This window comes from Megascapheus bottae, chromosome 17 (assembly GCF_031878675.1).
Source record: "Megascapheus bottae isolate mThoBot1 chromosome 17, mThoBot2.hap1, whole genome shotgun sequence".
Classification (NCBI taxonomy): domain Eukaryota; kingdom Metazoa; phylum Chordata; class Mammalia; order Rodentia; family Geomyidae; genus Megascapheus; species Megascapheus bottae.
In genome coordinates, this window is record NC_143525.1 from 26,111,354 (window position 1) to 26,129,142 (window position 17,789).

A 17,789-nucleotide genomic window follows, 5' to 3' on the forward strand; every position below is an offset into this window, starting at 1 on the left:
GCTGAAACCTGGCGAGAGTTAAGACCTGGCCTGCTTGCTCTTCTCGTTCAGAGCCAAATGCAAGTCTGCTGATGTGGCTCTTGGGTGAGAGTCAGGGTCATAGCCTTGTGAAACTTGCATTGCTGGCCTGGATCTGAGGGAAACCCTTGCTTCTGGTATAAGCTTTAGGGAAAACAAAGCTATATATGAGATTTTAGGCTCAAGGTGTGGAAATTTTGTTTAATCTGTCACATGCAAGAGACTGAAGGTTGGCCTCCTCTCTCTTCCTTCTCTCTCTCTTTCTTTTTTGTGGGAGTGGGGGGCTGGGGAGGATTTACTGCTGCTCTTCTGGCAGTGGCTTGAACCTGGCAAGAGTCAGTGGTGGTGGTGGTAATGGTGATGGGAAACGAACCCAGGTCCTTGCACACACTAAACATACCAAGCCTCCACTCTAGACCTGGTTTCCTGATTGGTGCCATTATATGTATCCTATAGCTTTGTGCAATAAGAACACATCTCTCCTCTAATTTTTCTTTTTTACCAGTCCTGGGCTTGAGCTCAGAGCATGAGCACTGTCCTTGGATTTTCTCAAGGCTAGAGCTCTACCATTTGAGCCTCAGCACCACTTCTGCTTTTTTCTGTGTATGTGGTACTGAGGAAATTGAACCCCGGTCTTCATGCATGTTAGACAAGCCCTCTATCACAAGGCCAAACTCCCAACCCTAAAGCTACTGTTTTTTTGTTGTTGTTGTTAATGCTTTCTCCAACTTTTTACCTTAGAAATTTCCACTAAAGGGCTGGGAGTTTGGCCTAGTGGTAAAATGCTTGCCTAGCATATACGAACAGTCAGGTTTGATTCCTTGGTACCACATACATAAAAAAAGCTGGAAGTGGTGCTGTAGCTCAAGTGTTAGAGCTCTAGCCTTGAGAAAGCCCAAAGACAGTGCTCAGGTCCTGAGTTTAAGCCCCAGGAGTGGAAAAAAAAGAAAAAGAAAAAAAAAAAGAAAATTTCCACTAAAAAAGAAATTACAAGCACATGTACCTGTTTTTCTCACATGTACATATGACACACATACACACACATACATACATATTTTGCCAAACATGGGGCTTGAACTCAAGGCCGGGGCATTGTCTGTCTCTGTGCTTTTTTGCTCAGGCTGAAACTACCACTTTGAACTACAGCTCTATTTCTAGTTTTCTGGTGGTTAATTGGAAATAAAGAGTCTCTTGGATTTTCCTGCCCAGGCTGGCTTCAAACCATGATCCTCAGATCTCAGCCTCATGAGTAGCTAGGATAAGCGACTTGAGCCACCAGAGCTTGGCTCTTGTTTTAGTAGAAACATTTGAAAGCAAGTCATGACACCGTCCCTGAATTCTGAAGTGTGGCTTGCCTCTGACCAGCTGTTCCCCACACTGTGGTGACCCAGCCAAGGAATTCCATTGTGATAGAATCATCTCACTTAATAAGGAACACCAGGTCCCTACCCAGGTTCTTGTTAGCTGTGGCCATTCCTGCCCAGGAGCTAAGGCCTCCTTGCACTGACAGCCTGTCTCCTTAGAAGCCTCTATTCTAGGGTCTTTTCTGACCCTGACAATTTTTCCTGTTGAGTTCAGGCGGGGTATTGTGTAAACCATTTTGTAATCTGAATATCTCTTCTGCATTCCTCATAATTAGTTTCGAGGTTGGTTGTGTGTGGGAGATGACTGGAGAGCCCTTCCTAGCCCTGCCTACCTCCCCAGTGCAGTCATATTGCCAGACTGTGTCCTTACTGGCCCCAAGTCCAATCATTCAGTTAAGGTTGTGCCCGCTAGATCTTTGCATTGTACAGGCACCCTTATAACTAGAGACTGCAGACTAATGATTGGAGACAGCCACTTTTGATCTGGAATGGATTCCATTGCCAGTCCCCATCTGCATGGCTTCCTGATCATGCTTCTGGCTGAGTAGAGGCACTACCTCACCCTGACATTCCTCCTGTGCCTCTCACAGACACAGTTTTCTCCCTGGCCACTTTGCTTACTATTACTATGGGTTATACAGTTGTGCATCTTCTTCCTTTCTGGTGTTTTAACTGGTGGCTGGAGTCCTTCTGGGCTGTTTCTGGTGTCCTTTGGATATAAGTGTTCTTGTCAATTGTCTGTGTGAAGAAATGCTTCAGAGGTCTGCATGTCAAATTTGCGGCTTGATATACTGTCCTTGCATCTAGGCTTTTCCAGTGGGTCTTAATGTTTTTAATAAAACAAGATTGTTTCTAGCCAGGTACTGGTTGGCTCTCATGCCTGTAATCCTACTTACTCAATGTGCTGATATCAGAAGATCATGGCTCAAAGAAAACACTGACATTCCATTTCTGGTTAACTAGCAAAAACCAAAGCTTGGAGGTGTGGTTCAAGTAGGAGAGAGCCAGCTTTATCAACTCTGTTCTTTTCTTGCCTGTAGCTGCAGAACCAACCATCTTACTGAGAGGTTGGTAGAAATTGTGCTAGGCCTGTGCATACAGATGAGCAGAGCTGACGTCCTCTAAACTTGTGGGGTTTTCTTTTCTGGGGGGATATTGGCTGTGGGGTTTAGAGTTAGGGGCCTGGGCTTTGACCCTGAGCTTTTTTGCTCAAGGTTAGTAGCCAGAGTGCCCCATTTGGCTTTTTGGTGATTAATGGGAAATAAAGAGTCTCACAGACTTTCCTGCCAGGGGCTGGGGATCTTCAGATCTCAGATTCTCAGTAGCTAGGGTTATAGGCATGAGCCACCAGCACCCCTCTTCAGTTGAGTCTTTGTTCCATGAACATGGGATAGTTTTTCCTTTCTAGTGGAAGCTGTGGTGGGTGGACATGCATGGAGAGCTACTTCTTTCTCCAGAGAGAAGAGGGAGGCCCACTCTCCCTTCCTATTCTGTTCTTTTGACCATAGGCCTATGAGAGGAGGTTCCCTACATGTCCTTTGATCCCCATGTTCGTGGACAGCGACACTGTGAGTGAATTCAAAAGTGAAGATGGGGCCGTTCACGTCATTGAGAGGCGTTGCAAGCTGGATATAGATGCCCCCAGGTTGCTGAAGAAGGTGAGTGAGGATGAGTGGCCTGCTTACAGCTTCTTCCCCCCAGAAGGTGCTGACAAAGCCTTTTCTTTGTACTTCTTTGTTACAGATTGCAGGAGTGGATTATGTCTATTTCGTTCAGAAAAACTCCCTGAATTCTCGGGAACGTACTTTGCACATTGAGGCCCACAATGAAACATTTTCTAATCGGGTCATCATTAATGAGCACTGCTGCTACACGGTGAGTGACCACCTCCACCCTGGGCCACCAGAGCCTTGTGGCACCATGCCACTGTTGTGTGAATTGGGCAGCTCTTCTTTTGTGTGTCTGATCGGGGGATGGAAGATGTGGCTGTGGCACAGTGTGATTGCTCTTAACAATTATGTCAGCCAAACATGCTTCAATTTTTTTTTTTTTTTTGTGGGTCATGTAGCTTGAACTCAGCCTAGGCACTGTCCCTGAGCTATTTTGTTCAAGGCTACCACTCTACCCTTGAGCCAAGCCCCACTTCCCCTTCTAGAGGTTAATTGGAGTTAAGAGTCTCAGGTCCTTCAGGTCCTTTTGTGCCTGGTCTGGCTTTGAACCTTGATCCTCAGATCTCAGCCTTCTGAGTAGCTAGGATTATAGGCATGAGCCACTGCGCTCAGCTCAATTTGGTTTTAAATATGACTTCTCTCTTCCCACTTTAGTACTTTAGAAATGTATTTGACAGACTAATATTCCATGTTTCTTTAAGATTGGACTGAGAGCCAGGAGCCAGTGGCTCACACCTACAATCCTAACTACTCAGGAGGCTGAGATCTGAGGATCACAGTTCAAAGCTAGCCTTGGCAGGAAAGTCAGTTAAGTCTCTTTATCTTTAATTAACCACCAGAAAACCAGAACTGGCACTGTGGCTCAAAGTGGTAGAGTGGTGGCTTTGAGCTGAAGAGCCTCAGGGACAGTGCCTAGGCCTAGAGTTCAAAGCCTCACGACTGAGAAATAAATAAGATTAGAGCTGAGACCAGTGATGGAGGAGGCCCTGAGTTCAGTCCCTAGCAACACAAAAATACAAAAAGCAAAAAGCTTAGAACTGAGAGCATCTACCTTCCTGTTTGTATTGCCTTCTCTGATTGGCACAGCTCCTCTTAGCAGCTCAGTAGACTACCGTCCCTGCTAGCTCTCCACTTCAGTGGCTTCTGTTCCCCCTTCCTTTTCCTCTAGTCACATTGTCTCTGTCCCTTCACTGTGCCCACGCCTGTGACACCTGCTGCCATAGACAGGAGGCAGCTTCCCCAAGGCTGCACTTACAGTTACTTTCAGACTACCTTGCAGTTGTGATTTGGGACTTGTCACTATTTTGAACCCCACTCTAATTCTGCCTGTTGCTTTCCTGATGATAGCAGTGTTTTTTTTTTTTTTTGTTTTTTGGTTTTTTTTTTTTGCCAGTCGTGGGCTTGAGCTCAGGGCCTGAGCACTGTCCTTGGACTTTCTCAAGGCTAGAGCCCTACCACTTGATACTCAGCACCATTTCTGGCTTTTTTCTATGTATGTGGTACCGAGGAATTGAACCCAGGTCTTCGTGCATGCTAGGTAAGCACTCTACCACTAGGCCAAACTCCTGGCCCGACAGCAGTATTTTAAGTAAAGTTTCCCTGAGTTCCTAGTTGGAGGAGGAGTGGTGTGTGATGAATGTCTCGGCGTTGAGTGTGTTAGTGGAGCCCTTTTTGTCTCTGCAGGTTCACCCCGAGAATGAAGACTGGACTTGTTTTGAACAGTCTGCAAGTTTAGATATTAAATCCTTCTTTGGTTTTGAAAGTACAGTGGAAAAAATCGCAATGAAACAATATACCAGCAACATTAAAAAAGTGAGTCTCTGGGTTCTTGTGGCAGAGAGGACGTGGACTTTGAGGAGTTCTGAGCTGGGTGTGTTTTGGAAGTGAGGGATTCCCTTGCTTGTTCAAGCCACTGCTTCAGCTGGAAGGGGTTACATGGTGCTGGTGGCAAAGGGGAAGGGAATTGCTGGGAGCAGTGGAGGTTGCAGTGCGGTGACAGCAGCCAGCTCACAGCACCCCAGTTTCCCCTCCAGGTTTGCTGATGTGAGGTATAGTTGTGCTGAGATTCTTAAAAGGTGGAAACAGGGTCATCAGCCCTTGGACTGTCAGGCTCAATGGCTCTTAGGGATGGGGATGATAAAGGGTTCATGTAGGGTGATGCAAGCCTTCAGAGGGAGTCTTTGATTTTTCATTGTTTTAAAATTATATGCCAGGCACTGGTGGCTCTCGCCTGTAATCCTAGCTACTCAGAAGGCTGAGATCTGAGGATTTCAGTTCAAAGCCAGCCTAGGTAAGAAAGTCTGTGAAACTCTTTATCTCCAATTAATTCTCAGAAAAAGCCAGAAGTGGTGCTATGGCTCAAGTGGTAGAGTGCTAGTCTTGAGCAAAAAGAAGCTCAGGAACAGCACCCAGGTCAAGGCTTCAATCCCCAGAACTGGCAAAAAAAAAAAAAAAAAAATCAACCGGCAAAATCTAGAAGTAGAGGTATGGCTCAGGTGGTAGAGCTCTAGCATTAAGTGAAAAAGTCAAGTAAGAGTACAATGCCCTTAAGCCTCAGTACTGATACAAAAAAAAAAGCCATATAAGAATTCCATCTTCTTCTGGGGTACAGTGGCTTACAACTGTAATCCTGGCTACTCAGGAGGCTGAGATCTGAGAATTATGGTTCAAAGCCAGCCTAGACTTCCAGAAAACTAGAAGTAGTACTGTGGCTCAAGTGGTAGAGTGCTAGCCTAGAGCTGAAGAGCTGAGAGACAGTGCCAAGGCCCCAGAGCTCAAGCCCCATAACCGGAAAAGAAAAGAAAAAGAATTCCATATTCATTATTCCCTAAATTTTGGAGAAAATGAAGTAAATAATTTTTTTTTTTTTGGTGCCAGTGTTAGGGTCTTGAACTAGGACCTGGATGTTGTTCCTGAACTTTTTCATTCAAAACTGGCACTCTACCACTTGAGCCCCACTTCCAGCTATTTTTGGTGCTTAATTAGAGATGAGTCTCACGGACTTTTCCTGCTTGGGCTGGCTTCGAATCATGATCCCCAGATCTCAGCCTCCTGAGTAGCTAGGATTACTGGTATGAGCCACTAGTGCTTGGCTAAAATAACTGTTTTTAGTTTTGTAGAGACAGGTCTCACTGTGCACCAGGTGGTCAGTGAGTCCTGCTGCCTCAGTGTCCTGAAGAGTTAGGACACCCTGTGGCACAGAATTCAGTTTTTGACAGGGCCTTAGGAGTTGGTGAGGGATGAATGATTTGCATGTTGACTGTGTCTCAGCTTGTGATTGGTTTCATCTTAAAGGGGAAAGAAATCATCGAATACTACCTTCGCCAGCTAGAAGATGAAGGCATCACACACGTCCCCCGCTGGACACCACCACCTTCCCTTGGGCCCTCCAAAGAAACATTGTCATTGAGCAAGAGTCTAGCAGTGACCACGGCTGCCATCATCCCAGATGCTACCCTCAAGGAGGGCTTGGGTGGCGAGGCCCTCAGTAACCCAACCGGGGCGCCTGAGCCCGTGGTGGGGACCCCTGACGGTGGGTGTGAGAGATGTTTCCTTCTTCCAGCATGACCAAGGGAATCATGAAGTTCTGGTTTCATCAACTTTTTGCCTGGTCTGCCTCTGCCTTGAACCATGATCTATCGTCTTCCCTTCTCTCTCCTCCAATATATAACTCTAGTTAGTCTTTCATTGAGACCAGAGATTGACCTTTGTAGTCACTGATGGGGCCTTTAGTGAATCTGAGGCAGTAATCCAGCCGTCTGGACCTCCATCGTCATTAGACATGCTGTATTCACCACGCCCAGCACTGTCCTGACCACTGTGTCAGTGGTGACCCTTCATGACAGCTCCCTTTAGGTGGGATGTGCTGATGACCCTCTATTTTATTTGGTGAACTGAGGCACAGAGAAATAGAGTGAAGAGGCAGTTGAAGGGTCAGCTTCTGTCATTGCACAGTCACTACATGTTCCACATAAGGAGCGCAGTTGTTGTTTTCTTCTGCTACTGGAGTTTGAACCCCAGCCTCACTTTTGCTTGACTGGTGCTCTGCCACTAGAACTGTCCTTACAGCCTGGTTTTTACTAGTTGATTGGTGATATGATTGTGCTCTGAGTATCTTTGAATCTTGATCCTCCAGATCTCGGCCTGCTAAGTAGTTAGATTTTTAGTTACAGAATGATGTCCCTTATAAAACATGGAAGATATGAAAACATGAATTCTATAATGATGTCAGTATTTATCTTTCCATACACAGTGCTCTGCTGCTAGCTATTTGTTCACCTTACGCAATTATCCACGTTTAGGGTTTGCTGAAATTCACCTTGTGAATTTTTCTTGTTGCATGCATGCATGTACTTACTTTTTTTTGTGTGGGTCATGGGGCTTGAACTCAGCCTGGGCTCTGTCCCTTCAGCTTAAGGCTACCACTCTACCCCTTGAGCAAAGCTCCATTTCCTATTTTCAAGAAATTAATCGGAGATAAGAGTCTCAGGTCCTTTTGTGCCTGGGCTGGCTTTGAACCTTGATCCTCAGATCACAGTCTCCTGAGTAGCTAGGAATACAGGTGTGAGCCACCGCACCCAGCTGCATTTACTTATTTATTTATTTATTTTTTTGGCTAGTCCTGGGGCTTGAACTCAGGGCCTGAGTACTGTCCTTGGGCTTTTTCCTCAAAGCTAGCACTCTGCCACTTGAGCCACAGCACCACTTCTGGCTTTTTCTATGTTTGTGGTACTGAGGAATTGAACCTGGATTTTTGTGCATGCTAGACAAGCAGTCTACCACTAGGCCAAACCCCCGGCCCCTTACTTACATTTTTATACCAACTCATCATTTGGTTGATGTTACTTTTGTATAAAGAGGACCTCATTAGGTTATCTGCTGTAGTCATAAACTGCACTGAGGTTTTGCCAGCAGAGGAGACTAGATGGTAATCAGGGGAAGGTAATTGAGTCAGAAAGCTTGCCTGTGGATATCAGTGATCTTATCTAAGGCCATCACTGAAGTCTGCCAGGGGAGCTGCTCAAACCCAGCACCTAAGGGCACATGCTAGCTTTATCAAGAGGACCTTCCGAGCCTCAGGACCAGTGGTCTTTGTTGTAAATCTTGCCATGCAACTTCTATTGCAGATAAACTGGATGCGGACTACATCAAGCGATACCTGGGTGATCTGACCCCACTCCAGGAAAGCTGCCTCATCAGACTCCGCCAGTGGCTCCAGGAGACCCACAAGGGCAAGGTGAATATGGCCTTGTGTGTGGCAGGACGGTGCTGATATTCCATGGAGTCTGCATAATCACACTGACAGCCAGTCTGTCAATGATCTATCTGCATGGCTGGCAGGGGGTCCTTCCTGTATAAGGAAGGCTTTAAGAGAATGGTGCAATTTAGAGACAAGTAAATGTAGAGTTACAAGTAACTTTGTAAGTTGGGGTGTGGTGGCCCACTCCTGTAATCCTAGTTATTCAGGAGGCTGAGATCTGAGGATCAAGACTCAATGCCAGCCCCAGCACTAAAGCCTCCAGAAAAGCAGAAGTGGCCGTGTGGCTCAAGTAGTAGAGCACTAGTCTTGAGCTGAAGAGCTCATAGACAGCACTGAAGCCCAGAGTTTAAGTCTCCAACTGACAAAAACAAGCAAACAACAAGGATAAAAAGTAACTTTGTACACAAAGATTCCCATATTTTCCTATTCAGAAGTTTGGAAGAGCTCAGGATCACAGAAAGGAGGAATGGATAAGCTTTGATTCTGAGGTGTGGGTGAAATCTTAGCCCATAAGGACTGACTGACCTTTATAGGTGTCCAGCGAGTTGTGTGCATTCTCTAGTACAGGACAACCAGACATTATGTCTTGCAAGCTGGCTTTAGCTGGCCCAGTCTTGCTTCCTGGAAGCTGAACACCTGAGTGCTATGTGAACAGCCATCAGTCTTTCTGGGCCATCAGAAAGACACAGCAGAGGGGCTGGACCCTGTGTGCGCTGACTGCACGTCCACATGGTTCTCCCTTACCAGCCCTGAAAGTGGGTTCTGATTTGAGGAAGCTAAGGCAGCATCTAAGGCTACAGTGGGGGTAGTGGCAGGGCAGATTTGAACACTTACTCCACATTCTGAGCCATGCCCCCATTATCTGTGCTTTCTGGAGCAAGATGAGGCCTGCCGAGTAGCAGTTTGGCCTTGTGTTGCCAGGTGCAGAGGCTAATGGTCTCGCCTGACATTAGGTGAATGTGTGGCCACTGCAGACTTGAGCACATGATGGGCTTTGTTCTTGTTCCGAGAAGAGGGTCTCTTGGTGGACAAGGGTGGGATCAGAGAGGCCCCTGTGGGCAGCCACACTCCACGCTCCCAAGCCAGGCTGTGGTATGGGGTGTGCATGGAGAAGGGGACATCCTGGCAGCTCACTCCTAGGTAAGGGTTAGATTCAAAGCATTTGATAGGTACGGAATCATTTGTGCCTTGGCTTCACTCAGCTGAGATTGAGTCCTGAGAACTAGAAAGAGGATCCATACCTGGGTGCTGGAATTGTGCAGTGTCACCATGACTTTTTGGGAATATATTCACATATAGATAAACACAGATATAAATATATACATATTATTTGTGAATATATACATATATGTGTGAACATGTATGTGTATACACACAAGTGTTTTGTTTCCCCTGAGATGAATGCATGGCCTTGTGCATGCTAGGCAGGCAAGCATTCTACCACTGAGCTGCACTCTAGTCCCGAGGAAAGCTCATTTTAATCAGTGTTACTGTTGGCAGGAGGTGGGAGTTTTTGACTCTTATTCCCTTAGCAACCTCACTGTTTTCCCTTAGTAACTTTAGCACTGCTTAGAAACTTCTTTTCTTCCTAGATCCCTAAGGATGAGCATATTCTTCGGTTCCTACGTGCTCGGGATTTTAATATCGACAAAGCCAGAGAGATAATGTGCCAGTCCCTAACATGGCGGAAGCAGCATCAGGTAGACTACATCCTGGACACGTGGACCCCACCCCAGGTCCTTCAGGACTACTATGCAGGAGGCTGGCATCACCATGACAAAGGTAGGGTGTTCCCGATACCTCTGTGCCTCGTGTCCCTAAGCATCCCAGGCCCCTGTCTAGTTAGGCAGGTCCCTCTCGCTTTGACCAGTGGATAGCTGGGGAGAGAGGCCCTCCACAGGCTCCGTGCTAGCCTGGACAGCCGAGGATGGTCCTGGACCATTTTTAACTCAGGTCACCCTGGTTTACTTCTTTCCTTAGGTAAAGTCTGCTATGGCTTTTTAAAAACTGTATATTTGGGAAATTGGAGCTGTGGTTCAATTGGTAGTATACTAGACTTGAGCAAAAAAGCTCATGGACAGCACCCAGGCCCAGAGTTCAAGCCTCAAGGCACACCTCCCCCAAAGCAACCCTGAATATTTGGTTCTGAGGCTTTTCAGTAAAAGAACTTCAGTGACTTAGATTCTTGTAGCTATAAAATGTCCAGCCAGGTTTTCTACCTGGAAACGGTGTAGAACTTAAGTAAACAAAGGGCAGATCCTGACATACCCCCCCTTCTCCCACCTCGACATGAAGCTCCACCTAGGCCTTCCAGAAGAATCTGTCTTGTGAAGGGCTGGCCCTGTGCTGATCTAGGGCTGGCTCCAGCCCATGGAGAGAGGACAGGTTCACCATGGATCTGCTCCTACTCCTCTGAAAAAGTTCTTCCATGCCTAGCTGAGCCCATCCATCTTGTTCACTTTTTTTTTTTTTTGGTGGGTTATAGGGGCTTGAACTGGGCCTGGGCACTGTTCCTGAGCTCTTCAGCTCAAGGCCATCACCCTACCCTTCAGCCATGCCCCACTTCTCATTTTCTAGAGGTTAATTGGAGATGAGTCTCAGCTCCTTTGTGCCTGGGCTGGCTTTGAACCTTGTTCCTCAGATCTCATCCTCCTGAGTAGCTAGGATTACAGACGTGAGCCACCATGCCTAGCTATCTTGTTCTCTTCAATTAACCACTTGTACCTCTCCAGATCATTTGCAGCTTTAGTTCTTAAAAATGATGTGTATTGGCCAGGTATCACTGGTTCATGCCTGTAATCCTAGCCACTCAGGACTGAAATCTGGAGGATCAAGGCTCAAAGCAGAGAAGTTCATGAAGCTTCATCTCCAACATAATCAGCAGGAAGCAGGGGTGGAGGCATGGCTCAAGTAGTAGAGGGCCAGTTGAGTAAGCAAGCTGAACACACATGAAGCTCATACTAACAAGGAAGGAAGGGAGAGAAGGAAGAAAAGAGAAGACAAAGATGTGTATTGAAGGTTTACACTATGACTTTTTTGTTTTTTGTTTGTTTGAGGCAGGGTCTATGTAGCTCAGGCTGGCTTCAGACCTTGTTTTTCCTGCCTCAGCCTCCAGACTATGGGATTATATGCTTAATAGCTTTTAATTTTTACGGGAAACACCATTTTTCTCTTTATTCCACTTTGTGACCTAGCTGGTAAAAGGGTAGAAAGATTGCTAGTAAGATAGATAGATAGATAGATAGATAGATAGATAGATAGATAGATAGATAGATCTATATATATAGTTTTTTTTTGTTTTTTTGTTTTGTTTTGTTTTGTTTTTGCCAGTCTTGGGCTTGAACTCAGGGCCTGGGCACTGTCCTTGGGCTTTCTCAAGACTAGAGTTCTACTACTTAAGCCACAGCACCACTTCTGGCTTTTTCTATGTATGTGGTACCAAGGAATTGAACTCGGGGCTTCGTGCATCCTCGACAAGCATTCTACTGCTAGGCCAAACTCCTGGCCTGTAGTAAGATATTGACAAATGTGCTTTATTAAATATCAGAAGGAAGTTGGTATGAATTTACATTTCTATAGAATTTCAACTCACACCATTTTGCTTTGTGCAAGTAGCTGTAGGTCAACGCCTCAGGTAGCGCTCACCAGGTGCCAGATCCCGTGCCAGTACTGTGCTGGCTGATTCTAATTGTCTGCCATCAGCCACACACCAGACCCGGTTTAGTTTTTGGAACCTGGCCTGCCCATCTCCGCTGCTGTCTGACACAGAGCAATAGGTGTGCTGACAGCAGGGTGTGCTGTGGCTTCTGAGGTCCTCGGAGTCGTCCATCCATAACAGAGTCCTAAGGCACCATTCACTAGGCTCCCCCACCATCAAGGCCGAACCCACTCGTGTTGCTGGTGTGGTGGGGCTCCTGCTCAGCTGCTCAGTGGTTGCGTTGAGTCTTTTATGAATGGCTTTTTGGAACACGCTGGCAACCTGCCCACTTGCTCTCAAACACCTTTGCTTGTGAAGGTGCTGGGATGCAGCCAGGGCCTCCCCTAGTTGGCAGGGCCCTACTACCTCTAAAGTGTACCCTGGGCCACTGTACGAGGACATGAAGGTGTGTCCTCTGCCTTGTTGCTGGGACCAGGGCCGTGTCCTGATCACTTCCTTTCCTCCCTGCAGACGGGCGGCCTCTCTATGTGCTCAGGCTGGGGCAGATGGACACCAAAGGCTTGGTGCGAGCTCTCGGAGAAGAGGCCCTGCTGCGATACGTAAGTGCTGGGCTGCGTGCTCTCTCACTTGCTCTGTAGCCTGCTGGGATAAGCATGCTTCACTTTTTCACTTAGAGAGGAAATGTAGCTCTGTGTGTAGGAAATTCTGAGCATACTCCATTGCCTCCCATGGTCCTGCTGCAGCTCTGCCCTCCATCCTTTTTCTGCAGCCCAACGTGCCTAGTCCCAAGCCGCTCCTCTAGTCGCAGCTTCACTTTCCAGACAGGCACACCCTAGAGAGGCATCTGGAGTCCACGACCTTCACACACATAGTGTTGTGTACTTGCTGTGTGGGGCTCCCAGCTGTGTGTGTTTCCACATCTTTACACACATGTACACATATAAAGGGCTGCACCTGGCGCTCTCCTGACACATTCTGGTGGGCTGCTGTGAGACCACCTCCTGCATTGGGTCCAGACAGCGTGCACACTCCCTCCCTATCCCCCCCACAGTCCCTGCTCACCTAGTGACTCCTCATAGCCCCTCTGCATAGCGGAGCTTCCTGCACTGGTAAGGGGTTGGCGTGCGGGCATGTCAGGAGACAGAGCGGGTGCCGCTCTGGGGAGCCCTGCCTGTGATGGGCTCTGTTCACGGTCCTCTGTGGAGCTGACTCATCCTGGCCCTTGGTGCGGCCCTCTGTGCACAGGTTCTCTCCATAAACGAAGAAGGTCTGAGGCGATGTGAAGAAAATACGAAAGTCTTTGGACGACCTATCAGGTGGGTGGGAGGTTGTGTTCTTCCTTTCAGCTTACAGAAGCTGAATCTCAGTTCAATCTTTGTAGTTGATACTTGGAACCAAATCTTGGTATTTTGCTATTCCAAGGTGTTCTGGAAGGTGACTAGATGAGTGGGTGATGAGGTGAGCCCACAAGGGAGCTACTGGGCATCAGTGTTCTCATCCCCTTAGGCGGCAGTCTTGGGTGGCTGCCGGGAGCCCAGGGCTACAGGTGTTTGCAGGTTGCTGTCTTTGTCCTGTGCCAGGCTTCTGGCTAGAATAAACTGTTATGAGAATGGTAGTGATTGGTGTTAGGGTACCAGACAGCAGTGGGAGGGTCTCACTCACTGCAGGGTCCTCAGCTCCTCACATAGCGCTCTGCCCAGGAAGATTTGCTGTGGCTGTCTGCACTTCAAACCTGGTGTATATACCAAATCTTGCTTGGGGACAGCACGTTGTGCCTTGCTGGTCACTGAGTGATCTGTGAGGGCTTGTCTCCAGTGTCTAGTTCAATCTCCAGTGTCTAGTTCAGGCTGAGCTATGTGTTTTCATAAAGGGTCAAAATAAGAGCTTATCACTATCCTTTGAAAAACCAGTATTTCCTCAGAAAGGATTGTAACTGACTTGTGTACCAGGAGAGAGACATGAGGTATGGGACGCTGCTGGCTAAGTGCCACCTGCTGTCAGGTGAGTGAGGCCATTCTCTGCTCTGCCCACAGCTCGTGGACCTGCTTGGTGGACCTGGAAGGGCTGAACATGCGCCACCTGTGGCGACCAGGGGTCAAAGCCCTGCTGCGGATCATCGAGGTGGTGGAGGCTAACTACCCGGAGACGCTGGGCCGCCTCCTCATCCTCCGTGCCCCCAGGGTCTTCCCGGTTCTCTGGACTCTGGTGGGTTTGGGTGTCGCTGCCATGGGGTGCAGTCAGGAATGTAGTTGGGAGTGTCCTAGCGAGGCCTGCACGGAGCCACATCCTTATCTGTCACCTTAGAGAGCCAAACCACACACTCCTTTCTGATTGTCACAGGTTAGTCCGTTCATTGATGACAACACCCGAAGGAAGTTCCTCATCTATGCGGGCAATGACTACCAGGGTCCTGGAGGCCTGCTGGATTACATCGACAAAGAGATCATTCCAGATTTCCTGAGTGGGGAGTGCATGGTACGTGTCGGGCAGGGAGTTGCCTGAGTTTGTGCGGTGGGAAAGGTGGGTGTTGGTGTGCACAATTTCAAAACGTGTAGTTTGGGTTGTTTGGTATTTTTTCATTAATTGAGATGACTGGATTCTGCACATGAGAACTTGCTTTAGAAACAAAAATAGATGGGATTTGCTTTATCCACATAGCCTGTGTGAATCCCGCTCTTGTAGAGGATTGATGGGCTGTGAACTCAGGGTCTTTGAAGCCCTTTGCTAGTTAAGTACTTTACCACTTGGGCTACCCCCTTAGTTCCTTTTCAGGGAGGTTCCCCTGGTGTTTTTATCCAGGGCAAGCCTAAGACCTTTACTTTTCTACCTACGGGCTTGTGAAAACCACCACACATTTGTTGAAATGGGGTTTTGCTGTCCCTCCCTTGTTTTTCAGAAGGAGAGGCTAGCCCCAAATCACTACCCTTTAGATCTCTACCTCTTAAGTAGCTAGGATTATAGGTGTGAGCCACCACACCCAGTGTTAGTATGTGATTTTTGTTGTTTTAATTAGGAATGTTTAACAGTAAGAAGATGGAAGAGGTCTGTGATTTGCTTCATTGGGAACAGTGGCCTGTGACGTAGCAGGAAAGGAAAGGAAAGAGCATCCTGCGCATGGCACTGGAGAGGCAGGTGCTCTGGCACTTGAGCCATGCCCAGCACACACTCGGCCAGACTATTTGCTAAATGAATGAATTAGACTGTCAAAGGTCTTTCTGGAAACAGGAGCTTAGGTCTTGCTGTACAGTTCAGCTTTAAGAAAATTGCAGACCCTCATAGTACAAAGGACAAGTAAAGTATAGTGCCATCTCCTATCAAGTGCCCCCGAGGTAAACTGTGGGTCAGGTTTTGTCATTAGAGCTAATTATCTCATATTTAATCAGGAGTCATTTATAGTAAACAGTTGTGTGTGTGTGTTTATATATATATATATATATATATATATATATATATAATTTTATTTATTTTTTTTCCCCCAGTCCTGGGCTTAAGCTCAGGGCCTGAGCATTGTCCTTGGATTTTTCTCAAGGCTAGAACTCTACCACTTGAGCCTCAGCACCACCTCCCGGCCCGGAGTTGTGTATATTTTAAGTAAATACTGTCGGGCACTGGTGGCTCATACCTATAACCTTAGCTTCCTGGGAGCACCTGTAGTGAAGTCTGTGAGACTCCTTTTTTTTTTTTCTTGCCAGTACTGGGGCTTGAACTCAGGGCCTGAGCACTGTCCTTGGGCTTTCTCAAGGCTTGCACTCTACCACTTGAGCCACCATACCACTTCTGGCTTTTTCTATTTATGCGGTACCAAAGAATCAAATGCACAAGTCTTTGTGCATGCTACTACTAGGCCAAACTCCCAGCCCCTGTTGAGGCTCTTTTCTCCAGTTAACCACCAAAACAATTCAGAAGTGAACCAAAGGCTCAAACAGATCGTTACCCTTGAACAAGAAGAGTTCTGGGACAGTGCCCTGGTCCTGAGTTTAAGCCCCAAGACTGTCATAAAAACAAAATTATTAAAATATTAAACCCACTCTCAAAAAGATTTGTCCTGGGATGACAAATCACTGAGGAGCTGGACTGGGGGCTGGGTTCCTGTGCCTTAGTGTCAGGAGGTTTAGCTTAGTCAAGCTATCCAAACTGTGTCTTATCTTGGAGGGCCACGGCTTTCCTAGAGGGTGTTTGACCTGGATCAGAAGGTTTTCTGAGACCACATTCCGTGGACTCTACTACTGCTGTAGGGCTTGATTTGTGGTTATTTCCAGAGTGGAGACTACAGGGACTTCTGGGCTATTAAGACTTGAGATTGAAGTCATTCTATGAAGATCATTAGAGAATTTACGGTACATACAAATTCTTATTCTACTTAGCCTGTTCCAAACAAATGACAAAAAGTTTTATGAGTTAGGGCTTGGGGCCTTGCGCTGCTGGTCAGGCGCTCTGCCACCTGGTTGTGATTTCACAGGGGAATAATGCCTCTAGCTGTTGGGAATAAAATGTGTCTCCCAACATAATGCTCTTCCTTTACAGCACAATATAATTCTTTCAATTCTTACACAAACCATCCTTAGTAATTCAGTCCAGTACCTCATACATATCAGTGAAAAGCTTGTGGTAAGCCAGCTTCAACTTGTCCTAATTTATTCAAAGTAAAACATGCATTGAAGTGGTTTTAAAAACATTTCGCTAAGTAGTACAGAATACTTGACAGCCTTGCCAGTGCTTGCCTTTGCTCAGTGGCTGTGAGGGTATCGCCCACATGGCTCTCGCTGTGTCTCCATTTCCAGTGTGAGGTGCCAGAGGGTGGACTGGTCCCCAAGTCTCTGTACCGGACTGCAGAGGAGCTGGAGAATGAGGACCTGAAGCTCTGGACAGAGACCATCTACCAGTCTGCAAGCGTGTTCAAAGGAGCACCCCACGAGGTATCTGGAGGAGCCCAGCCTTCAACAGGGCCACTTGTGTATCTGTCCTTTGTCTTTAGGGCAGTGACATGGGTGTTTAGTGTGGCGGAGTGTGGAGGACCGAGCCCTGGAGTACAGCATGGCAGGGTGGTCAGAGGTCTGGGAGGACACTAGCCCCTCACTTCTGCTTCACTGGAGACACCTGAGGATATGAAGAGCGTGTATGTGTGTGTGCGCGCGTGCGTGCGTGTGCGCAGGAATCTGTGTGTGTCTATTGGGAAAGCGGGAGTCAAACCCTGAAGGTAGTTTATTTAAGGTCACAGAAAACAGTCTGACATGCTGATTTTTCTTGATGAGGGCCATGTAATGTAGAAACAGGCATGTCCTGCTTGGCATCCGCCACATGTCTGTCCTGGAGCTGGCAGGCTGTGTGCATGCTGACTGCCTTGTACTTAGCTCTAGGGCACAGTGGCTCAGCACGGCTGGCGGGATAGTGCCCTCTGCACAGAGCAGGGGAGCGTGCAGGGTGAGTTTGGGCAGCAGGGGAGATGCTGGCTAGAAGGAAACACAGTCTGCAGGCCTGTCGACACACCTTGTCTTTGTTTCAGGAGCTTAGAGCCCAGTGGTCTTTGTGGGTCAGACCATCTCTGCCTCAGGAAGCAAGGGAAAGGGCTTGTCCAGGCTGTCCTCAGTGAGGGCCAGCCGAGGGTCCCACAGTGTCTTCAGAGCAGAGAGAGCTCGGCCACAGTGGGGCACCAGCCTCAGCATGACAGCCATGCTGCCGTGCCACTCCCGCCTCCTGTGATCCTGGCGTGTGAGGTGACTACAGGGCCTCCCTCAGCTAGTTTTTCTCTGTCTCCCCGACTGGTCTTTGGAGTCTGTGACTGACCATCTTCCTTTTAGGAAGCTTTCTAGGGGCTCAGC

The 17,789-nt window shown here is 47.6% G+C and overlaps 1 protein-coding gene across 3 annotated transcripts in view; it reads left to right on the plus strand.

Moving 5' to 3' along the window:
* Sec14l1 (SEC14 like lipid binding 1) overlaps positions 1-17,789 on the plus strand; it is a 51,248-nt gene that overhangs the window by 23,106 nt on the left and 10,353 nt on the right. For all 3 annotated transcript variants that reach the window (XM_090350394.1, XM_090350395.1, XM_090350396.1), the window contains exons 3-13: positions 2,891-3,040; positions 3,126-3,257; positions 4,736-4,864; positions 6,347-6,584; positions 8,179-8,288; positions 9,905-10,094; positions 12,481-12,569; positions 13,216-13,286; positions 14,004-14,175; positions 14,311-14,445; positions 16,752-16,886. In XM_090350394.1, coding sequence (XP_090206520.1) covers positions 2,891-3,040; positions 3,126-3,257; positions 4,736-4,864; positions 6,347-6,584; positions 8,179-8,288; positions 9,905-10,094; positions 12,481-12,569; positions 13,216-13,286; positions 14,004-14,175; positions 14,311-14,445; positions 16,752-16,886 — 1,551 coding nt within the window. The remainder of the gene's footprint in view (positions 1-2,890; positions 3,041-3,125; positions 3,258-4,735; positions 4,865-6,346; positions 6,585-8,178; positions 8,289-9,904; positions 10,095-12,480; positions 12,570-13,215; positions 13,287-14,003; positions 14,176-14,310; positions 14,446-16,751; positions 16,887-17,789) is intronic.